This window comes from Peromyscus californicus, unplaced genomic scaffold, assembly GCF_007827085.1.
Source record: "Peromyscus californicus insignis strain IS unplaced genomic scaffold, ASM782708v3 Scaffold_17__1_contigs__length_78620276, whole genome shotgun sequence".
Taxonomy (NCBI): Eukaryota; Metazoa; Chordata; class Mammalia; order Rodentia; family Cricetidae; genus Peromyscus; species Peromyscus californicus.
Window position 1 is genome coordinate 20784745 of NW_026294469.1, and position 25926 is coordinate 20810670.

Sequence of the window (25926 nt, forward strand, 5' to 3'; positions counted from 1 at the left end):
ATGCATGGTACCTTGGTAAGGACAGCTCTGACCCTGGTGCACATGACACGTGGGTCTCATGTGAAGTTTGGAACTCAAATGTGAACATTCCAAGTGGCAAACACAAAAGCTGCAAGATTTTTAAATCTCAAACTCAAAAGCTCCACAGGGTCATTTCTTTTATACACTATTGTTCAAAGCAAATATAACACCTGACAGATTCAAGAATACAGAGAACGGTGAGGATACTATGAAACAGCATATGGGACCGATGATTACAGAGGAAGGAAACACACTATAAAGGAAAATAATATATTTCTTGGGAGAAAAAAAAAACATGTGGTAGATTAACTGAAACAGAATGCAGTCATACTTGATACCAGGTACCACTGGAGGCAGAGACAAGCTAATAGAAAATTTGCACTCACCTGGCGGAACTGCTCCAGGTCAATTTTGTTACCCACCAGCACCAGGGGAATTTCATAGGTGTGACGGACCTGGAAAATAAGCTCCTTGAACTTGGCAGCCTCCTGGAATGACTGGCGGTCAGTAACAGAATAGCAGATGATGAAGCCTTCGCCCCCACGCATGTACTGCTCCCGCATGGCCGTGAACTCTGCCTGAAGGAGACAAGAGTCATAGGGTTGGATTTGGTTGGAGAGAGTTGATAGGAAATGTAATGTATTCTTGTGAAATGTGCATATTTCAAACTATTGAGAGTGTCGGTGTTTAATTATAGGTTAGATTTAAGAGCTCCTGGACAAATCTGGCAAATAAGAAGTCATAAACATGAGATTTGTTTTTATATTGTAATGCCCTCACTTGATAAATAAATCAATTTGTGTATTGTAAACATTATGTCTTTGAGGTTATGTTAGATATGTCCTACTTTAATATTTAAACATTTTCTTACAGCCTGTCTTTTGAAACTTCGTTTTTCCTAGAAACCATTGAAAACATATATGATCAAAGGAATCCAGCTTCGCTTTTCAAATGAGAGCCCATATGTAGGGGAAATGTGGAGCAAGTCCTCTGAAGAATCTGGCAAAATGAACCACTTCTCTATACAAAAAAAAAAAAAAAAAAAAAAAAAGAACACAGAGGCTAGAGATATGGCTGAGATGGAGAGCCTGCCTAGCGTGCGGAAGGTCCTGGGTTCAATCCCCAACAGAGAAAGGAAGGAAGGAGGGAGGGACAAAGGTGGAAAACATACTAATGTTAGAATTCGGATTGCCTCTGCCTGTCTGAGAAGCTGTTAGCACGATAATACAGATGCTTTCGTAAATTCCAGTTTTCTTAGGTTTGTCTCAGAGAAGCTTATAAACAGGACCTGGCTGCTTGAAGACAGTTTAATTTCTACCCTCTGCTAACTCCTTCGTCTGCACTTTCTGCCAAAGGCAGGCCGCATTCCAGATGGTCCCCATGTCCCTGCTGTACCAGCCTTTCATGCTGCCTCCCATCTCTATTACAATTCCCCAACATCTGAAAATCCCAACATTTAAACTGTAATCCACAGTTTCTTTAAGTCAGAAATACGAGATTTAATTATTAATTCTTAGTCTGAATGTACTGCTAAAATCACAGGGAGTGAGTTGGTCGATGCAATGGGTGACTTACAACCTGGGCTTATCTATGAAACAAACCACGCTCAACAGTAAGAGTACATGAGAATATGTTGTAATTTGAGCAGTTGGTGCTATGAGTAACCAAAGAATGGGAACTAAAGGTAGACTTCAGAACTGGGAAAAGGGAACTCTTAACCCAACACAATATAAGAACGGTTAAAACGTATGCTTAGAGGACTTGCCCTAACAAATGCTAATTTAATTAAACATAACTTTCAAAGAAGGGAGATATTTCATTAGACCAAAAAAATCACAAAATATGAGAACATGCTTACAAGTGTAGACACACTGATAGAACTAAAATGACCTTGAGTTACTGATTGTCTTTAAAACATTTTCAATAAATATGGAGTCATTGCCAACAGTATCGTGGGACTAAACCAACAGCTTCAAAGTTTTAAGAATCAAAGGACAGAGAGGACAGAAGGCATGTCTACAGACAGCTTATTACCATAGAAGCAATTAAAAAGTTTTCACCACTGACAACATTAAATTTTATATACTTAATATATAACATATATATATATATTTAACACTATACTTAACATATTTAACATTAAATAATTTTATTTCATCCCTAAATTTCATGCTGTAAATAAAATGCACTCACATGATACAACATAATTTCTATTTCACTTAGAGTCTTCACCTCTAAAACAGGAATGGACCATAAAATGTCTGGGGTCCCTTGTTGTTCTTTTTTATTCTTTCTTTTATTGAAAATAAGTTTTTTTCATACAATAGATTCTGATTATGGTTTCCCCCTCCCCAGATCCTCCTCACTTTGCTTCCCATCCACATCCACACCCTTATTTCTTCTTGTTAGTCATCTAAAAAAAATAAAATAAAATAACATACAACAAAAAAATTGAAATAGATTAAAACAAACAGAATAAAAAAGACCCAAAAAAAACCTCAAGCAATACACTCTGACTTTTATGATTTTGCAGCTCCATGCTTCAACCAGAATCATACATTTGCTAATAATCAAGCAGAAAACTATGGACCGAAATACTAAATCACATTTCCAAAACATAAAATCAATCTTTTCAAATAGAAATGACAAAGTTATCAAAGACACACAGTAGATCCTTAGGAAAATAAATATAGATTCATTATAGCAGTTAAATAAAATTTAATAGTCCTGATATGCCCTGCAGGTCACTGCATACTGAGAATCAAATATGCTGTGTATTCTTTTCCATTAAGTAAGATAGTTTCTTTGGTTCACGCATCATAGTCCCTTTTAAAGGTGTTTTTTAATTGTTTATATAGGGTTTCTATAAATGTGATGTGAGTGTATGTGCCCAAGAGGCATTAGATCTCTCTGGAGCTGGAGTTACAGGTGGTTGTAAAGTCACCATTGTAGTAGCTGGGAACCTAACTAACTCTGGTCTTCTGCAAAGTCAGTGAGTGCTTATAACTGCAGACCATCTCTCTCGTCCCACACATCACAGTCATGCTGCTTTACAAACTATACTGTATTGCATATTCTTAAAGTCTCTCTCACTGAGATTCGGGTATGCCTGAGAAGTAGACTTGCTCAAAGAAAACATGCCTCTATTTTTGAGAAATTGTGATGATTTCACTGACAAAGATATTGTATCAATAATGCTATTGTATATAAAAGTGACTGCTTCTTTTCATCCTCTCCAATGCTACTTTGAACTAATTTGTTTACTTTGGGATAAAAAGAATCATGTTTCTTTGATCTGCTCATTATTTTTGAGTCATGTTGATGATCTCCTATGTTGGTTATTCATTCATGTATTTGCTCTACTTATGAATTTAATTAATTGAATGAAGGAGTTTATGAGGTTTTTTTTAATGTGTTTGTTGTTTTCCCAACTGAGAATTACTTTAATTTGTACTAGACATGTGACTTTCTATGATATTTTCTATATTTAATATAAAGCAATACATTTGATTACATCAGTAATAACTATAGCATAAAAATCTAGAAAATCTGACAAAGGAAGATAGGCATAGTATATAACAGAAAAATTCACAGGGAGCAATATTTAGAGAATGAACGAAAGTCCAGCATATCTTAGTAATGAGATTAAAAGTCATATATAAGCTATATTAAAATGGAGAGATAGTGGAGCATACCTACAATTACAGTATTCAGATAAAGAATCAAAATGGTTAAAATCTCAAGCCAGCCTGAGCTACGTAGTGGGACTCTATCAAAATTAAAACAACAATAAAAATATACCAGTCCTTGTACCTGACTGTGTTCATGTTCATGTTCAATGTTTGCCTCTGTAACCTGAAGGCATAATAAGGGAGTTACAATGACATGTCTTTCAGGCCTGCAACTCACTTAGATTGTTATCTTTCAACACATAATATTTCAGCCCCTTGATTTCCTCATTTGTGAAAGAGGGATTAGAATGAACTTAGCCTTCCCTATATGGATGAAGAAAGAATCAAATGAGAGAACAAATGTAAAAATGCTTTGATGGGTTTTTTTAAACACAATACAGCTCAAGCCTACTGCTATCTTCATTACAGACTTGATACAACAGAAATCCTCACCGGGAGAATAAGCTCTCACCCCTGAGAGCTGCACTAAGTGTGAATGTGGAAAGTTTGCAAACACAGTCATCAGAAAATCCACAAGATTCGAGTCAGAGATCTTACACCAATGAAGCAGACACAATGTAACGCACACAGTGATGGGGTGACTCCAAATAGCCGGCTTTCTCTTTGTCACTCTCACAGAATCTGGGCACATGATTCTCTTTAACATACTCCAGGGACTGATGGAACCAAGAGTATTGAGCATAAGCTCTCCAGCTATGTATCATCTTAGTAACATGATACAGGATTCTCTTCACAGGGGAAAATGCTGTGTTTAACATGTTGCTTCCGTTCTCATTATCCCACGCATTAAAGATTCTCAAACAGTCTGTTGTCTGCATTTTATCTGTTAATGTCAATAACTTCCTGCTGTAAATGAAACTTGTTGGTTAATTATTCAAGAATATTACTAGATTCCATTTGCTATCCATAAGCATCAAAGTACCTATGAAAACAGGCTCTAGAAAATGCTCTCTACATAAACATTTCAGGAATCATCAATGCTGTTCTGAGTAAATATTACAATCTGATTCATTCTCTTTGACATCTTCCCTTGAGCTGAAACAGTGTGGGAATTCTATAAATTCTGAAAACAAGTAATTTCTGATAAATGTCATTGTGGTAGTTTGAATGAAATGACCCCTTAAATCATGGGTATTTGAATACTTGGTCTTCAGGTGGTAGCTATTTGAGGACAACTGACTATGAGGTATGACCTTGCTAGCAGAAGTATGTCATTGGGGCCAGCTTTGAGGTTTCAAAACATTTGCTCCATTTTAAGCTAATGCTCTCTGCTTCTTATTTGTAGATGAAGATGTGAGCTCTTAGCTGTTGTTTCAATACCATTCCTGCCTACCCACTGCCATGCTCCCCTACATTCATGATGATGGACTCCTATCTTTCTGGAACCATAAGCCCCAAATAAACTCTTCCTATAAGTTGCTTTGGTCATGGTGTTTTATCCCAGCAACAAAAAAGTAACTAGTACATTAGTCACACTCCAGGTTTTTGACAGGCAGAGTAAAGATTTTTGAGGAGTGTTAGGAGAAAGGATGGGACATCTCCTTTCTGTGTTCACCTGGTAGAAGTATGAAATATCTCTGCCTCATGTTTAAAAAACAAACAAATACTCATGCTATCAGACTTGCATTTTAGATGCTCCATAGTGTAACAGGCACATACTATTGTTTACTCTCATCAGAAAGATTCTACCAGTTTCAGGATAAGCACACACACACCCCACACATACATGCCACATTCACTCTTAATACAAAAAGGCAAATCAAAAGTCACATACCTGTCACTATGCCTAGTGATTGAATATATGAGAAATGAAAACAATAGAAAAAATGGCAATAGCAAAAAGCCTGCCTTCTCCATGTTTGAATTGTACGATTATATGAATGGAAAGAATTAAATGCCCAGTGAATCACAGAGATTCAAATAAGGCAAGAACAGGATGCCAGTGAATGAGAAAGCGGTCTTGGTGAAGAAATGAAATGTGATATTTTCCCTGTGATTTATTATTTACAAAATGATGCTTAAGTTTCATGCAAAATCACTTTTAAAACTAATATACCATCACCTTAAACAGGCTTCCATGGTTCTAACTTAACACTGCACAGCAGTAAAACATCCAACGCCTACTTACCAAGGGACTAGACAGTTTTTGAAGGACACCAAAGGATTCACGTGGTTGCTGCTTTGTGTGTATGTGGGTGTGGGGAGCATTGTTTATTTGTTTCTTGTTGGGAGATTCATTATGTATCCCTGGCTGGCCAAAGACTTACTATGTAGATCAAGATGGCTTCGAACTCAGGGAGCTCTGTGTAACTGTGCTGAGTTTCAAGTGCTGAGCTCACAGGAGTGTCACCACTCCCAGGTGTGCTGTGGGATGTTCTGTATGGCAAATGTGTTGCTGATTAGTCAATAAATAAATCACTGATTGGCCATTGGCTAGGCAGGAAGTGTAGGCGGGACAAGGAGGAGAATAAAGCTGGGAAGTGGAAGGCTGAGTCAGAGAGACACTGCCAACCGCCACAATGACAAACAGCATGTGAAGATGCCGGTAAGCCACGAGCCATGTGGCAAGGTATAGATTAATGGAAATGGATTAATTTAAGCTGTAAGAACAGTTAGCAAGAAGCCTGCCACGGCCATACAGTTTGTAACCAATATAAGTCTCTGTGTTTACTTGGTCGGGTCTGAGCTGCTGTGGAACTGGCAGGTGATAGAGATTTGTCCTGACTGTGGGCCAGGCAGGAAAACTCTACCTACACAGGTGACTGATGCTTTTGATTTCATCTTCTTAAAAGAGGGAAAATAGAGCATATATATAGTTAAATTTTAGCCATCACAAACATTATAATTTATGTGACACTCAAAACTAAAAACATTAGAGAGTGCATCAAATTTTTCGTCTCACTCTGATTCCTTAAACACGTTAAATATGTCAATAAAGACAAAAAATGAACAAAAGGGTTTATAAATGTTGGTATCATGGAATAAAATTGTACCTAAAATGAAAAATAAAATTGGAAATACTATCTTTTTTCCCCAGAAAACACCACTGTCTCCATCACTACAGAGTTGCTCTCTTTGTCTTTATTTTTAGAAATGCAATGCTTCATGGATGCACACTCTGCTTAGCTTAGTCATCAAATATTTATTGAGCACTTACACATGTCAGACATCTAATATTTAATATGGCTTAAAAGAATACACATAATGAAAGAAAAATATTCATAGCTAAATGAAGAAAAGAATGTATAGAAATCAGGTATTTAAAACCAGGAAGTAGTGAGAAAGCTAAATTGGGATGACAGTTTGAATTTCTAGAAAGCCAAAACTACAGTCTAAAGTGGTCAACTGCAGATCTTTAAGTCTTAGAGCTGAGGCTATTGTCTTTCCTAGAGTTGAAAAAAGGGCAAATTCCTTCAATGCCAGCATATCAGGATTTGCAGTAGCATATTTCTAAAGACATAGTCTGTTTCCAATCCTGGTCAGGCCAAGCAATTTCCCTGAACCTCAAGACACTAAGGACAGTTTATAATAAAAGAAAAAAGTGGAGGAAATAAAGCAGAGTGTAAAGATGGGGAAAAGTAGTTGAAATCTTCTTCATTTTTGTGCTTGAACACTGGGAATCCTGTTGATCATAATGTTGACAATGAACATTGTGAATACAAGGGATCTAGAATTTGGCTACCGTGAAGACAGGTCCTGAAAACTGTCTCAAATACAAATTTTAAAATAAACCAAGGTTGCAATAAAGGACCCAGTCTATAAGTTATGGATCTGGGTGAAAAATGAAAATGCAAGGGTCTTGTTCAACATTTATGGATAATTAATAAGAATGATTAAGAATTCAGGATAGCAAAAGCCAGAACAAAATGCCAGGCTTAGCATCCTTCTGAGCGGTAGGACCCAGGTAACAGGACAAGTCTCCAGCCCATGACACCAGTCACATTATAACGAGTCAGGCATGAAGTAACAGCTGGGCACTCCTATGAGAACTCCAGAGACCATGCCTGGCATGCAGTGACAAGTATTTGAAAACTACTGAGGTGTGGAGTTGGGGAAACTGAGGGCAGAGAGTGGGAATGGGACCATACACTTCAAATAGAAATGATGTGACGTGATGGAAGGGGCACTTTAGGCTTCTATTTACTCAATAGATGGCATGTTTCTGATCTGTGAAATCAGATCACTGAAAACCCAGAAAAACAAGTTTCCAGGTTAACTCAATAGAAAAAACAGGAATTTGAGAGGCATTTTAGGGGCTGGGGAAATGGCTGAGTTGATAGAGGTGATTTTTGATAATCCTGATAAGTTCAATCCCCAGAACCCACACAGTGGAAAGAGAACCAATTCCCATAAGCCCTCTGACCTTCCACACATGTAATGTGGCATGTAGATACACAATGAACAAACAAAATAAATAGACAGATAGGTAGGTAGGTAGGTAGATAGATAGATAGATGATAGATAGATAGATAGATAGATAGATAGATAGATAGATAGATAATTTAAGAGATGTTTTAGGTACTATATAAAGTTTTTGTCCATGTAACATGGCCTATATTCTGATCTCCATCCATGTCAGATGTGAAAATAACCAGGTATAGAGATACTGAATGTGGCCCAAATCCTGGAACTTTCAGGTAATTAGTGTTGTTACCATGCTAGATTACTAAAAAGAAGAGTGGCATTAGGTCATTAAGTATGTCTCTGTATTTTGTAACTCTGTAGCTGAGAAACAGAGCAGTAATGGCAGAAATGTGTTAACTGGAAAATACAGAAGGTTCATTCCATGCTACTCTGATTTGTGCTTGTTAGAGTTTACACTAGATATCTAAAGGACACAGGTCCCTGGAAATGACAGTTCTGTGAAAGATTAAAGCCTGAACAGAAACAGCCTCGGTTCCCAACTACAGATGCATGGGTAAATAAAATGCATATGTACACAATGGTGTTTTATTTAGCCATGAATAAAAGAAAATTATATCTTTTACAAGGAACTAGATAGAACTGAAGATCATCATGTTAAATGAAATAAGCCAAACTTGGACAAATGTCTCACATTTTCCCTCATATCCAGAATCAACTTTTAATTTCAAAAGACATTAAGTCAGAAAAGAGGGTATTTTGAAAGAGATAGGAGACCAGTGGGAAATGGAAAGGGTGATGAGGAAGGGTAATGTGGGTGCTGAATATGATCATGGCAAATGATATGCATGTGAGGAGATGCCATGGCAAACATTTTGCATAATTAATAAAGCAAGAAAGTGAAATACTGAATAGAACATGGAGAAATAGTGTACTAAGAACCACAAGCTGTTTTGATTGTATGTGGGAACAATAATTAAGATATAAACTCAACTTGTCCAGAATCAGTTCTGGTAGCCTACAACTATTTTGAGAGAGTAAGTTTGCCCAATGAGAGTATATTTTATCTGCTTGAAAAGAGATTCATTGGAAATGATGCTCACAACTGTCTTCTGGTTTTGTTCCTTGTGCCTGCACAGGACTAAGTCTAGTTTAACTTTTAGGCAAAATTACATATCATTGAAATATTAACATTAATTAGAACCAGACAGAAAAGAGTCGGAGGGCAGTGAGGGAGAGCAATGGGAAAGTGAAATGGACTAGAACGGAGTATAATGATACATAGGTATGAAAATTCCATAATGAAAGTCAGAACTTTGTACATCAACAAAAATCTTAATTAAAAAGAATATTTTAAAGACCAATTTCATGTTTGTTATTTTCATTATGTAGCTAATGTTATTTGTCTTACTCAAAAAAATAAAAGGAAACAGAAATCTTTCTACCTATGAGTGAATCAAATTTTCTTTGCCCTAGAATTCTGAGTGGTTTCTTCTTCTCTCTCTTTTTTTAAAGTTATTTCTAATAGCAGTAAGTTGCCTGTCTATTTTTGGGTCAGTCAGTAACTGTTTTTCTACTAATTAGACACTGCTGGAATGTAGCTTGGAAGGAACCAGCATCACTGTTTGAGAAAGGATCCCACTGGTGGGATTCCACCACATTCCAGGCAGTCAGCATGATGTTGAGAGCACAATCCAGTGAAAATGCAGCAAAGTGGGAAAGCCACAGGACGAAGTTGGATTGCTAATTGATTTAGAGTATGTCATACTACAAATAAAGAGAATAAAATTGCATATACTCACACAAAATTTCCAATTGAACAGTAGTTTACATTTTTGAAAGCTCATTGAGTAAAACATATGTAGTTCTTCCACTGGGGAAAAAATATTGTTTTGCCACATTTACAATCATTTGTCTTGAAATAATCCTGATTTTAGAGTTGAATTAAGAAGCCAACACTCCTGCATACAAGTGAGGAAAGCCACGCTCAGACCAAGGAAATGTGTTCCATGATACCAGAAGGACAGCCGGCAGCAGTCTACATGTTTCCTGACCAATGTCAAGTGTGGGGCACATTTTACTCCACTTCAATTATGCCTGGTAATGAAGGGCAGCCACTGAAGTCTCAGGGTCCCCCTCTTCCAATCAATCCATCTTATATTTGTGTGTGTGATTAATCTTCTTTAACTATGGCATTATTATGAAGTGATTCAGGTTTCAAAGTACCAGTGATTATCCATTTGCTTTCACATCAATCTATTCTCATCTGCCTGTGTTTAAGACCGAATTCAATCTGATATCATGTTACATATCTACTTCTATAACCAACTAATCCTCAGCAAGCATACTCTAATGGGGTCAGTTCCCAAGACTCCATTGTTTCCAGTGGCTCTGGACCTCACTGTGGACACCATTGGAATTCTCCCTGCTTAAACTTTCTCCAGCTAATCAAGAATATAGTGATTATGGGATGGCGTCTTTTTAGTCTGCAAGCAAGAGAGTCCAAGTCCAGAAAAGCAGTGATGACATTTTATCATTAATCAAAATATGGCCTAGTCAGATAATTCAGTTTCTTAATCCATGGATCCTGCACACAGACTAGCCAATAATTAATTCAATCTATAGAGCCTGATGAATCTGAGGTGTTTCTGGCAATACCTGCCATGTTTCATTGTCTGACTTCGCTGAAGCCTTCGTTCTGAATACATACCATGTATACTTAGCAGTGTGGAAGCTTCACACTGTGTATTAGCAAATACTACCTGAAACATCTCAACTCAGATTTAGATGTTTGTGTCATGAGCTGCAGTGTTTCTGCTGGATATAAAAACTATTCTCTGTTGTAGAACTATAATGGCCAGTACTTTTTAAATATTTTCCTACCATCATTCCTCACCATTACATTAGTAGGTCTTTGGATTCCACTGTTAACAATTGTTATTTTAAAACTTGCTGCTTGAATTGCTGACTTATTTTTAATTAAATTTGTTTATTCATTTTATATCCTGACCAAAGTTTCCCTCCCTCCTCTCCTCCTATTCCCTCGCCTCACCTCCCCTCTGCCCCACCCCCACCTACTCTTCTGCTGTTTCTGTTCAGAAAGGGGCAGACGTCCCATGGGTATCAACAAAACATGGCTTATCGAGTTGCAGTAGGACTAAGCACCTCCTCTTATATTAAAACTGGGCAAGGCGACCCAGAAAGAGGAAAAGGTTCCCAAAAGCCAACCAAAGTGTTAGGGACAGTCCCTGCTCCCACTGTTAGGAGTTCCACAAGAAAACCAAGCTACACAACTGTCAAATATATGCAGAGTGCCTAGGTCAGTCCTATGCAGACTCCCTGGTTGTTGGTTCAGACTCTGTGAGTTCCTTTGAGCTCAGGTTAGTTGTTTCTGTGGGTTTTCTTGTGATGTCCTTGGCCTCTCTGTCTCCTACAATCCTTCCTCCCCCTCTTTTGGGGAATTCCCCAAGCCCAGCCTAATGCTTGGCTGTGAGTCTCTGCATCTGTTTCCATCAGTTACTGGATGAAGCCTTTCTAATAACAATTGGGATATTCACCAGTCTATGAACATAGCAGAATATCATTACATTAACATTTTTTTTCTCCAATCGTGTTTGGTTCTATCCTAGATCTCTGGGTCATCCAACCTCTGGGTCCTGGCATACCAGGCAGTATCAGGTGTGGGCTCACTGTTGTGGCTTAGGTCTGAAGCTGGACCAGTCATTGCTTGGCCACTCCCACAATCTCTGCACCACCCTTATCCAAGTATATCCCATAGGCAGGACAGACTGTAGTTTAAAGGTTGTGTGGCTGAGTTAGTGTCCCAGTTCCTCCACCAGAAGTCTTACCTGGTCACACAAGATGGCCAGTTCTTGCTATATATCCACTATTACTAGGAATTTTAGCTGAGGTCATCCTTATAGATTCCTTAGAGTTTCCCTTACACCAGGCTTCTACCTGACGCTGAAATGCCCCCACATTCCAATAATGTCTTTCAGTACTCTCTTCCTCCATCCACCCCCAACCTGATTCCTCATGTTCTCATCCCCACCTGCCCCTAGTCCACCCAGGAGATCTCTTCTATTTCCCCTTCCCAAGGAGAGCCATGCATCCCCCAACTTGGGCCCTCCTTGTTACCTAGCCTTTCTTGGTCTGTGGAATATAGCATTGCTATCTTTTTACTTTACAGCTAATATCTACTTATAAGTGAATATATAACATGTTTGTCTTTCTGGGTCTGGGTTACCTCACTCAGGATGATCTTTTCTAGTTCCATCTATTAGCCTACAAATATCATGATGTCATTATTTTTAACAGCTAAGTAATACTCCATTGTGTAAATGTACCACATTTTCCTTATCCATTTTTAGTTGAGGACATCTAAGTTGTTTCCAGGTTCTGGCTATTACAAATAAAGCTGTTATGAACATAGTTGAGCAAGTTTCCTTGTGGTATGATTGAGCATCCTTTAGGTATATGATCAGGAGTGGTATAGCTGGATCTTGAGGCAGATTGATTCCCAATTTTCTGAGAAACTTCCATATTCATTTCCAAAGTGATTGTACATGTTTGTACTCCTAAAAGCAATAGAGTAGTGTTCCCCTTGCTCCATATCCTCTCCAACATAAATTGTCATTTGTGTTTTTGATCTTAGCCTTCTGACAGGTGTAAGATGATATCTCAGAGTCATTTTGACTTGCATTTCTTTGCATTTAGATAAGGATATTGAACATTTCTTTGTTTCTTGACCATTGAGATTCTTTTGTTGAAAACTCTGTTTAGATATGTACCCCATTTTTTAATTGGATTCTTTGGGTTTTTTTAATGTCTAGTTTCTTGAGTTCTTTATATATTTTGGAAATCAGCCCTCTGTCAGATATGGGGTTGGTAAAGATCTTTTCCTATTCTGTAGGCTGCCATTTTGTCCCATTGAGATTGTCCTTTGCTTTGCAGAAGGTTTTCAATTTCATGAAGTTCTATTTATTAATTATTGATCTTAGTGTCTGTGCTACTGGTGTTCTATTTAGGACATTGTCTCCGGTACCAATGCATTTAAAGCAATTCCCCACTTTCTCTTTTATCAGGCTCAGTGTATCTGGATTTAGGTTGAGGTCTTTTATCCACTTGGACTTGAGTTTTGTGCAGGGTAATACATATGGATCTATTTGCATTCTTCTACATGCCAACATCTAGTTATGCTAGCACCATTTGTTGAAGATACTTCCTATTTTCCATTGTATAATTTTGGCTTCTTTGCCAAAATCCATGTGTCCATAGGTGCATGGAGTTGTCTGGATCTTCCATTGGATTCCAGTGATCTACCTGCCTGTTTTTAATGCCAATATCATGCTGTTTTTATTACTATACCCTTGTGGTACAGTTTGAAATCAGGGATGGTGATACCTCTGGAATTTCTTTTATTGAATAGGCTTGCTTTAGCTATCCTAGGTTTTTTGTTTTTCCATTTAAAATTGAGAATTGTCCTTTCACTGTCTTTAGAATTTTGTTAGAATCATTTTGATGGTGATTGTGTTGAGTCTGTAGACTGCTTTTGGTAAGTTGGCTATTTTTACTATATTAATCCTAGCAATCCATGAACATGGGAGATCTTTCCATCCTCTGATATCTTTTCCAACTTCTATCTTCAAAGACTTGAAGTTCTTGTTATGCAGGTCTTTCACTTGCTTAGTTATAGCTACCTCAAGATATTTTACATTATTTGTGGCTATTTTGAAGTGCATGGTTTCCCTGATTTCTTTTGCAGCCTGTTTATCATTTGTATTTAAGAGGATACTAATTTATTTTTTTAGTTAATCTTATATCCAGCCACTTCACTAAAGGTGTTTATCAGCTGTAGGAGTTTCCTGCTTGAGTCTTTGGTGTTGCTTATGTATATTATCATATCATCTGCAAATAGTATATTATCTGCAAATAGTCTTTCCAATTTATATCCTCATAATCTCCTTTAGTTGTCTTATTGCTTTAGCTAGAACTTCAAGTACTACATTGAATAGATATGGAGAGAGTGGACAGCCTCATCTTGTTCCAACTTTAGTGGAATTGCTTTGAGTTTCTCTCCATTTAATTTGATGTTGGCTGTGGATTTGCTATATATTGTTTTTATTATGCTTAGATTTCTTCCTTTTATCCCTTATCTCTGTAAGACTTTTACCATGAAGGGGTATTAGATTTTTGTCAAAGCTTTTTCAGCATCTAATGAGATGATCATGTGGGGGTTTTTTCTTTCACTTGTTTATATGGTGGATTACATTGACAGAATTTCATATGTTGAACCATCTCTGCAATGAAGCCTACTTGATCATGGTGGATGATCTTTTTGATATGTTCTTGGATTCAATTTGCCAGTATTTTGTTGAGTATTGTTGCATCATTGTTCCTGAAGGAAATTGGTCTGTAATTCTCTTTCTTTGTTGAGTCTTTGTGTGGTTTGGGTATCAGGGTGACTGTGGCTTGATAAAAAAGAATTTGGCAATGTTTTTTCTGTTTCTATTTTGTGGAATAATTTTAGGAGTATTAGTATTAGCTCTTCATTGAAATTCTGATAGAATTCTGCACTGAAACCATCTGGCCCTGGGATTATTTGGGGGGTGTGGTGGGGGACCAGGAAACATTTAATGACTGCTTCTATTTCCTTAGGGACTATAGGTCCATTTAAATTGCTGACTTTTGAGTAATGAAATAAGTTTTGGTTTGAGATTAGGACCCAATTACCAACATTCAGTTCTGCCATTGTGTACAATTTGAAGTGACGTTCTCAGCACTGATATAAAATCAAAATGTTGATCAGCTCTTAAAAACACCTAAGGTATTCTATATCCTACAGTATCAAATGTTCATCCAATATTTAATTCTTCATGTAAAATAAATAAGCACATCTATTTATTAGTATTCAATGTAGCTTCTGTCTTTAATAAACAGTAAAATTATATGTATACTGAAGAACTACTGGAGATAAACTTGTTTCTAATTTATTGTCAGTATTTTTATTTACATATGTTACATAGTTTCATAATTAAGGTTTTGTAAAGTTTTCTTAGGTAAAAAAGGTTATAAGCTGTACTAAGCTAGTTTCTGATGTTGTGAGTAACTCCATGACCAAAAACAACATGGGGAAAGTGTTGGGAAGCTAAGGTGGGTGGAGCCAGCAGCTACAGCTGCTGCAGTTTAAGGCAATAGATTCACAATAAGACAGATTCAGATGTAATAGTTTAAAATGTGTGTAAAATATACGTAGGCTTAAAAGAGACAAAAAAGATGATATATAGAGTTATAGAAACAAATACATAGTTTTAAAAAATAAAGTCTTTAAAGAAACAGTAAAGGTAGTATAAAAAATAAGCCACATAAAAATGGATATTACACAGAGAATCTGCATTGTGTTGTCTTTGGGACTTTTAACTGCAGAAAAACATTTGATTGTAAAAGCTGTTGAGTTATGCCAAAATGTATATTTTAAAGGTACCTTGACTTCAAAATTTGAATATAAGGATATGTTACTTTGGAAAGGAGACTCTGCTTTTGTTCCCACAGAAAGCGAGAGGCTATGGATTTGTTCCAGATTAAGATACATCAGGTTTGACCAGCCAAGACCCCCTGAAAAGTCTCCGATGACACCATGGCCCAGATGATCCAACATCCAGAATGGTTTGAAGGCAACTGGCTCAGACGATACACCCTCATGGACTTTTCCATAATCCTAAAATTTCCTTTGTATCCCCATAAGATACAGCGCCCCCCTCCAGCAGGAAGTAGTAAGAGAAGCTACGCCCAAATTCCCAAATTATATGTAATTTTACTTTGTTAAGGTTAAAACCTTCCTTTTTTTTTTCTTTAAAAAAGGGGGGAAGTGCTGTGGGATGTTCTGTATGTCAAATGTGTTGCTGATTAGTCAATAATTAAAACACTGATTGGCCATTGGCTAGGCAGGAAGTGTAGGCGGGACAAGGAGGAGAATAAAGCTGGGAAGTGGAAGGCTGAGTCAGAGAGACACTGCCAGCCGCCACGATGAGAAACAGCATGTGAAGATGCCGGTAAGCCACGAGCCATGTGGCAAGGTATAGATTAATGGAGATGGATTAATTTAAGCTGTAAGAACAGTTAGCAAGAAGCCTGCCACGGCCATACAGTTTGTAACCAATATAAGTCTCTGTGTTTACTTGGTCGGGTCTGAGCGACTGTGGGACTGGCAGGTGATAGAGATTTGTCCTGACTGTGGGCCAGGCAGGAAAACTCTAGCTACAGGAAAGGGGGCATATTTGGATTACAAGTCACAGTCCACCAGGAAGGGAAGCCAGAACAGGAGCCCAAGCAGAACTCTCAAGGCTGGAAATCAAGGAGAGACAGAGAAAGAATGCTACTTACAGACTTGCCTCACTGACTTGCTCTGCTACCTTTCAGTTTGCTTGGTTTTGTTTGGTTTCTTAAATGAACTTGTTTTCATAGAATATATTATACACTTGCTTTTTCCTCCCACAACGCCTCCCAGATCCTCTCTACCCACTTATCTCCAAAACCCTTCTTTCTCTCTATAAAACAAACAACAAAAAAAAACAAGAAACTCCAAAAAAAACCCAAAATATACAAGAAAAAAAAATAAGCCAAAATATGCCTAAATAAAGCAAAATGTCTACAAAAATACTCCTTAGTTCATTTTGTGTTGGCCAACTACTCCTAGGCATGTAGTTGGCCCCGAAGTGTGGTTATTCTACCCAGTGAGACTCCACTGAAGAAAACTATTATTTTCTCCTTTCTTATGCAACCGAGGAGCACCTGCCCAAGAAGCACTGCCCACAGTAGTAGGCTACCCCTTCTGGCATCAATTTGCAGTCAAGAAAATGCCTGATAGATAGAAATGCCCACAGGCCAAACTGATGGAGGAAACTCTTAAATGAGAATTCAGGTTTCCTCTTCTCCAGTATGTCAAGTTGACGACCAAGACTAGCTATCATACAAGTGGAAGAAGTTTAAGAAGTCCAGCCTCGATATATGGGCTGCCTTTTCTTATTGTATCTTATTTTGTCCTGTTTGGCTGCTGTTTCTTGGAGGGTTGCTCTTTTTCTAAAGAGGAAACAGAGGAGGAGCGGTTCTGTGGGAAAGGGAAGGAGGGAAGCTGGGAGGAGTGGAGGATGGGAAACTGTGGTAAAAATGTATCGTATGAGGAAAGAATCTATTTTCAATTAAAAATAAAATAAAATAATAAAATTTTTAAAAGGCCTTGTGATAACTCAGCCTTCTGACCTTTGACCACTCTGAACTTTCTTTTTACCTCAGTTATTTGAGTCATACATGTTCCTCATAACCAATTACAATCTTCTTTCATGAATGTTATCAAACAACTGTTTTTGATCATCCTTTTCTGAATACTGTCATCACTTACAGGACTCAAAAACTTGTAACTATACCTTCTAATCTTGTTATATAAGAAGTCAGACTCATGTCAAAAAGCTTGTCTTTAATATCTGTGTGCCCAGGCATGCGGTATATCTTCATGGCACAGCATACTTGGACATACAAAAAGCTCTTGCCTACTGCAGTTGGCTAAGGAAAAGCTATTCCATGTGCATAACTTGATTCACTTGTTCAATAGGGAAATGTGTATATTTTAGACCAGAAATCATATACTAGATTTTAACTTTAAATGAGTTTCTGAAAACTTCTAAGTTGTATCTTTCTAGATAATTATTTTTACAATTTGGAGGGGAAAATGTTGTCAAAATCTGTCAATTCAAATGCCATTCTTATATAGCAAAATGAGCATAAGTTCTATGCTCAGCCAACATCTGTCCATTTTCAATAATGAATTTATAACCCCTTGTGTGCTTTATAATGAAAATAAACATGTGAAAAGAAATTGTTAACACCAGTTACTTCAATATCCTGCAGTAACTATGCTGTGTAAATAATTTGTTAACACTGATGTAACTGCTTCTTCCCACTGACAGATCCAAATGAGAAGTCTTATTTTAAAGTCTTAGAATAATTTTCACCTATTTTTTTTCATTTCCATGAGTTCTCATTTTCTTTTTTTTTATTTTTATAATTTAATTTAATTTTACATATCAGGCACGGATTCCCTTGTTCTCTCCCCTCCCGCCCCCCACCTTCCCCCCAGCCCACCCCCCATTCCCATCTCCTCCAGGGTAAAGACTTCCCTGAGGATTGAGTTCAACCTGGTAGATTCAGTCCAGGCAGGTCCAGTCCCCTCCTCTATTTAAGTTGCATACTATATTTCATCAAAAGATATCAATTTGCCAGGAAAACACTGAGATAATGAAGAATGATAAGATATGAAGAAATCTGAACTTTTAATCAATAAGTACCAGCATTAAAATGGTTTTAATTATGAGATGGGAAAGATAATCATTTTTGTGAGTTGCTAATAAGTTGCAACAGTCAATATAAGAAACATAAAAACTATATATTAATACCATGTTAATATGAATGATAGAAAACATGTAGATCACAAAATATACATATCATATAATCTATAAGCGCAGATTCTAAAGTTATAGAGCACATGGATTTTATATTAGTTCATTTTAGTGCCCAGTACATATGAGAACATCACGCAATACTTCTAAGTCTATTTTAACACTATTTTTAAAATAGAAATGAACAATTCAAGGGGTTGAAAAAACAATCCTCTTTCCTTTGTCTCTCACAATCACAGACTCATTGTTACTTAGTATTCTTTATCCCATTGAAAAACCAAATGTTGGAAACAGTACCTCAAAAGTTCATGAAAACTAAAGTTGGAAGCAGATAGAAGAATTATCCAGACAAACCCTGATGATGTCTTAGAACCTCCAAACACTGTTATTAACAAATGGGAAAAAAAGGGCAGGCCTAACTGCTGCCAAGCCTCCAATCCCTGGAGCTCCTGTTAAGGGAACTTGGGACCCAGCGGGGGCGATAATCTAGTACAGATGCAGGGAAAGGAGAGCAGGTGCTGACAGGACCCAGCACCGCTTCACAGACCCCGCCCCCACATCTTCCTGCATCCTCCAGAAGAGAGTGTTTGTAATGATACTTATTGTTACACACACACACACATACACACACACACACACACACACACACACACACACACACACACACACATACATACACAGAAAAATGCAACCTGCTCAGTCTGTTTAGTGTACTTTATTTCAGAGCTGATCTCTTGGTATTGGATAGCCAATTAGGGGTTTATTCCTGGGGAAAACTATTTCTCCTGTCCTGCTCACAGTATTCCTTAATCATTTTCACTCTGTATTTTTTTCCCAGCCTAAGACACTTACCAAAAAGTAACAACAAATTTTAGTTTGCATAATGAATTATCTGGCCACAGATTTTGTTTATAAATGCCCTTGAAAAAAAATTTTCTGCTCATGTGATGTGCCCATGTGCAAAGTACTCTCTTGTTAAAGTCATTCCACAGCTAGGTTTTATGGTACTTGAAACTCAGAGATGTAGCAGAGCATAGATTAAAAAGCAAGTTGGAAAGAAACAAAGCAAGTGTGCTCTGGGGAACATCAACCCCATCCCCAAGGCTGGCATAGTTATCGCCTAACCGCAAGCTTCCTGATCTTCATTATCTCAGAGTTGGATCTAATTTGCTCAACTCTAGACTGCCTGTAAAAGACTGTAAATAAGACATGGATTCAGAGAACTACCACAGGTTTTTCTAAGAACAGAGATTAAAAATGTATTGAAGAGAAAGAATAATGAATCTTTTTTATATTATAAGTTATTCTTTATTTTTATTGAAAATAGATTCTTCTCTCATATAGTACATCCCAACGACAGTTTCCCCTTCCTCCAGAATCTTATCTTAGCAGATCAAAGAACTCAAAAAAAATAGTAATTGTAAATATTTTAAGTAGAAACGAGATAAAAACCATAATGAGGAAATAAATTGACTATGGCTATGTGAAAGAGCAAGATGGGAACAAGGCATCAAAGGTTCAGTCTGAGACTAAGCAATGCCGTGTATGCGGAGGAAAACTCACCATGAGGCAGTCACTGATAAAGGGAAAATTGTTCAAATATTGCTCCCAATGGAAGGTTAAGAAGATCTAATATTAAAGAGATAGGGAATACAATTTACACAGGGATACAGCAGAGAAGAAGAAATTGTGTTCTATTTGATTCAATACATAATTAAAACTCAGTATTTGTAAGTTATAAACAAGAGTGTAGTATAGTGAGTATGCCTGAAGACACTGAGAAAAAAGAGCATAAAAGAAGCAGGACGTGCCTCAGCAAGTGAAAGTGCTTGGCACATGAGTCTGATTGCCTTCAGTTTCATTCCCAGAACCCAGGGTGGGAGGAGAAAACTCATTCCAAAGTTTTTCCACTAATCTTCACATGCTTATTGTGACATGTGTGTGCCCATACTCACAGACATACATAACACATAGTACACACATGTGTGCATGCACACACGCACACACACACACACACACACACACACACATGCACCCACACAATGAAAGAAAGAAGCAAAGAAGAAACTAAAAATGAAGCTCTATTAAGCAACTCTTGATGACACAAATGTGAGTTTCAGAGATCTGCAACCAGACAGAGAATCTGAGTTTCTAGAATTCCTACCTATGATGGTAAAGCTATACTTGGAAGAATCAGAAAATTCTTCCAGAAGAACCCAAATCTCAAGCTGCTGTGGATATCACTCTGTATGCTATGAATGTGTTGCTCAGATTGGTTGATAAATAAAATGCTGATTGGCCAGTAGCCAGGCAGGAAGTATAGGTGGGATAAGCAAACAAGGAGAATTGTGGGAAGGCTGGGAAGACTGAGTCAGCAGCCACCAATCCACCATCCAGGGAGCAGCATGTAATGGCACACAGGTAAAGTCACAGAACATGTGGCAACATATAGATTAACAGAAATGGGCTGAGTTTAAATTTAAGAGCTAGTCACAGTAGGCCTGAGCTAATGCCGAACAGTTTTAATTAATATAAGCTTCTGAGTGATTATTTTATAAGTCTGTGGGGCCGGGTAGGACCAGAGAAAACTTCAGCTACATTCGGCTTTTAATATGTCAGCTGTTTCCTGCTATGAATTTCTTGTGTGCTCTCATACCTTCCCCAAGAACGTCTAACAATGTATTTTATCTGATATACCTCTCAAGCATCCTAAGCCAAAAGACAACAGGACAAAGCATTTCAGACCAACCACTGAATCTCCTGAATTAAGGTAAACACTCTTATGGAGACACCACCTGTCTCCTAGGCCTAGGAGACAGGCAAACCTTAGGTGCATAGCTTTGTTTCTTATGCAAATGAAATGTAGACCCTCCTTTCTCTTACAGCCCAAGCTGCATTCCAGAGCAATTGACTCAGAACAAAAGGGCTTTTTTGCATACCAGGTGCACTGTAGCTATGAGGCAGGTTTCCCATCTCCAAGCAGAATTATCCCACCCTGCCAGTATATGGAGACAGAGAAATAGAGAGGCAGTTACATTTTAGTGACTTATAGACTCTTACCTAATCATCTGTAAGATTACAGTTTGAGCACATTTGTGATAAACTCATAGTGTTTCACCTAACCACTTATAAGAATATATTTTGAGCACATAAGTTCCCTTTGTGACTTATTCCAGGCCTTGTCTGACCCCACCTCCTCTACTCACTCCCCTTTTGAGTTGCAAGGGAAACTGGCTATCACTGTTCTTGTGGGGACCTTGGAAGTCTTGCATTGTATTGCAGGAGTTACTGCTTGCAAGGTGGTTCTGGTTCCGGGAGAGGAACAGGAAGGAACCAAGGTAGAAATGAAGATGAGGATGAGGACGAAGCAAAAAGAGCTTAGTTAGAACTAGGATAGGACAGGAAGAAAAGGGACAGAGAGGAGATAAGCATGAGAACAGAATTGAAGCTGTGTAGAGAGAATTTAATCTCAGAGGAATGAAGTGGATGGATGAAAGAGCTCGGTGTACTTGGATTCATTCCCTCTGATTACCCTCGCAGTTCTTAGCATCTTACCCAGGACTCTGGAAGAAATATCCTCAGGGCAGGCCTCTGAGGAAATTTTGATAGTTCATTATAATCTCCTTGTAATATTAAATTATCTGACCTGTAGGTATTCTTGTCTACCAATTTTGACCATATAGTGCATGAAGAGGCATGATTTCAAAAAGCATACTCAGGAATGTGTCCACCTCTCCCAAGTGAATATACATACATTTTTAAAAGTACCTTGTATCATGTATTTGGGGAGATATTGCTTTGGGAGTTATCCCAGTCCCTCTTTATTTGCTACATAAACCTTTCCTCTCTCTTCTATTCTCATGTCATTAACTGGGTTGTACCCCCAAAAAGGTGAACACATTGTACTCCATTCAATATAAAATGAAATGCAAAATAAATTGTTCTCACTTAACTCTCAGGATTTAGTGGAGATATATGCCCTCTTTTATCTTCCATTGTCAAACTGAAAGAGTTACAAATAAGTCTAAAGCCAGATATAATTACACAGGGAAATGCTTTTACTTTATAATTTTTTGCTTAGTTTTTTTTGAAATTATAAAATTACAGTATTTCTCCCTCCTCTTTCCTCACTCCACATAATCCCAATATACCACTTCCTGCTCTCTTTCAATTTCATGGCTTCTGTGTCCATCGTTATTGTGTGCATATATGTGTATGTATATGTATATACATATATATATTCTTAAATATAGCCTGCTTGGTCCATATAATGATACTTGTACATATGTTTCATTTGGTATTGCTGTTTTACTTAACCTGGCATGTGATGTTGCTAAATTTGAATGCTTCTCTCCTATTTTTTTCTAAAATCCTATCCTTTCCAACTGCTGAAGGGAGACAGAAGGCAAACAAGTTTAAGCTTTCAATCATTGTTTAAGACATGATTCTGCTTCTCAAATAGCAAACTTCCTACTTCAACATCAGAAATTTTTACTACTAGTTAAAAAATGATTTAACATGTTTTTGTGCCTCGTGTCCTCATTTGTTTATGAAGTTCTCTTCTGCTGCCTCTGGTTCTCTTTTCATTCCTCGGGGCGTAGTTTAAATGCTGCAAGTCACACTTTACTTTTTTTTTTTTTTTTTGAGCTAAATTTGAAGCGAGCTTTATTAAATACTGGCCAAGACAATAGTCACTGGTCAGATCCATATCCCAGATTCCCAGGGAATGATTGCAAATTACATTAGTCTGGTGTTTATAAAAGCAAAACCCACAAGGCTTATATACTTTCTACCTTCATCCAATGGGGCGCAAGCACACATCCTGACATACTTTCTGCCTATGTACCTCCTGCCTATGTGTGATCAAGCACATCCTGTGCAGTTAGGGCAGCCAATCTTGTTTACAGAAACGAAAACACATAGCTTGTTTTCTTACTTGAACAGCCCCAACATTCCAGGAAGTTATCTGTTCTTGGGCCAGTGAGGTTTACAAATTTATCTATCCTTCAGCCAAGTGGAGCTTACAGGTTAGAGACATTTTTGTTTTATTGATCTCTTAATTTAAACTTAAAACATAACTTTAGTCCTCACATACTGCTCCCTCCATGTTTCTCCATCTTCCTCTACTTTCCACTCACCTTTACTTGGCCCTCTGAGGTATCTACTATGAACATCTGAGTGTACATTTCTCTCCTCTACTGAATCATAAGCTCCAAGACAGCCCCATGTCTTATTAATCCTTAAACTACGGACATACATGTCTTGACACAATATGCAGAGTAACCCTGGAGCAAGAAGAAAACCATAGTCTCTATAGTAGATGGACAGGTGGTGAAATACACAGAGAATGATCTGGAGCCACATTTCCTGGGTTCAAGAGTTGGCTCTGCCTTTACTGGTTGTGACTTTGGACTTCTCCATTCTTTTCTTCCCACTTGTAAAATGAGATGTTAATGGTACCTACCTCTTAGTGTAAGATTGTGAGAATTTAATGAGGTAGCATTTCTAAAAACCAAGAATTTAAAAACTGAAGTACATAGAAGTGGCACTCAAGTGTTCATTTTTAAGATATGTATTGACAAGATAAATATTATTTAACAACATATCCGGGCCATGCAAGGGAAGAAAATGTACCTCACACTTTCCTTCTTTTCAGAAGAGTGCTATCTCCAAATTTTCAATCGTGTGCCCGTGTATAACATGAAAAACCATGAAACTGTCTCACATCTACCTCTTCTCATACTTTGTGGAATCCATGTTTTGCCTATTCTGTGGCTGCAAGCTCAGACACTAGTTCTTATCAACATAATTAATAGACTGCAACAGAGTTCCACATTTGGCACTCAATATATCTTCAAATACTTGTTAATTGAGTAATCGTATTTCTATAACATACATAACAATTCACATCATTTTTCATAAGCTCTGTTTCTTGTTTTTCTTTTAACCTAATAATACTGATAGCAAGAATTCACTTAGTAAATTAGGAAAATTGGAGCTCAGAGACATTCAGTATTTTGACAAAAATCACAGAATTGCTGCATGGGAAGATAGGATTTGAATTTAATTCCCTTTGACTATAATTCTAGTATACGTCTCACAACACCATGCTAGAAAGTTTCCTGGCTCTTGGAGCCACAATACTCTTTGTTTTAGTGTCCAAAACCTCACTGATGTGTAGGGCTTTAAATATAACTGCTCAGAGAGTAGAAACCAAGGTCTTGAATACATCTAGTTTATGACTTGGAAATGATGTCCATTCCGTCCAGCCCGACACTCGAGATACTAATGCATGTTATTTGGTTTACTGATGCTTTTCTGCAGAAGAGAGTTTTAAGCAACATTTCATGGGGGGAAGGGAATCATTTGATCTTAGATGTGGGAAGACAGAGGCAGGCTGGAAATGTTAAGAAGCAAAAGAGAAGTGAGCAAACAACATACATCATTTGAAGCCAATTTTCACAACTGGTGCCGAGAGCTCCTGTCATGGAAGGAAATAGACTGGCGGAGCACAGACTCCGGAGAGGGAGCCATCAAGATGGCATGATTTGAGGTACAGCGAGCCCTCATTTGCCTAGAAACGCTTTTCCTTCTGACCTCCCCACCACCAGCGCAACTTGCTTTTCTGAGTTAGAAAATCAAAAGTTTCTTTTCACAGTCATGTCTGTTATCCAGGAGGAATGGACCTTGCCTTCCTACAGGAATACTGTGCAATACTATGATCCAGTTAGCAAGGGTAAAAATAACAAAATCCTTAAACAGTTCAAGTGCTTTGCTCCTTGGGGAAAGGGCATTTCCATAAAGGTTCTGGAGCTTCAGTTCTTTAATTCAGTGTTCCTGGTCCTTACTCATGAATAGTGATGTCTATAAAGATCATGATGAAAATTCAGACTATAAAGAATCACTCAAGGTGTAACAAACAGCAATCCACTATGGATGCAATCCCCTTCGAAGGAGACCACCTCCTGTGAGCTTCAGCGACTCACAACTCAAATTCTCCGCTTTCAGAAATGCTGATGCGAGCACTTGCTGCTCATAAAACAGAGCTCATAAATTTACTATAGAAAAAGTGTTCAAAATTTCATAAGAATTGTTGTCTTTAAAGTTTTAATAGCTCACATGGTACCTTTAAACACAAAAGCCAATATGTAGCCGAGCGTGTGTATTCCCATAGTACCACTATTTCAGAGGTTGAGAAAAAAGAATTGGAAATTCCAGGTCAATCTGGCTAGAGTTCAGTTCACACAGAAAAGAAAAACTAATTTTTTATTTATCTTACAAGTTCTACTGGTCAGGTGTTATGCAATACACTTTGTATTCTACTTAAACATAGAGGTCTGCATGATATTAGGAACAACCCTACAAAGCTGAAAAAACTGAAAAGAACAGAAAGGAGCTAG

At 37.7% G+C, this 25926-nt stretch overlaps 1 protein-coding gene across 5 annotated transcripts in view; it reads right to left on the reverse strand.

The window, feature by feature from the left end:
• Rit2 (Ras like without CAAX 2) overlaps window positions 1-25926 on the reverse strand; it is a 320403-nt gene that overhangs the window by 171083 nt on the left and 123394 nt on the right. For all 5 annotated transcript variants that reach the window (XR_008219063.1, XM_052741748.1, XM_052741746.1 and 2 more), the window contains exon 4: window positions 408-599. Coding sequence is in view for 4 of the 5 variants with exons in the window: in XM_052741748.1 (XP_052597708.1) it covers window positions 408-599 (192 nt within the window). In the remaining variant the exon portion in view is untranslated. The remainder of the gene's footprint in view (window positions 1-407; window positions 600-25926) is intronic.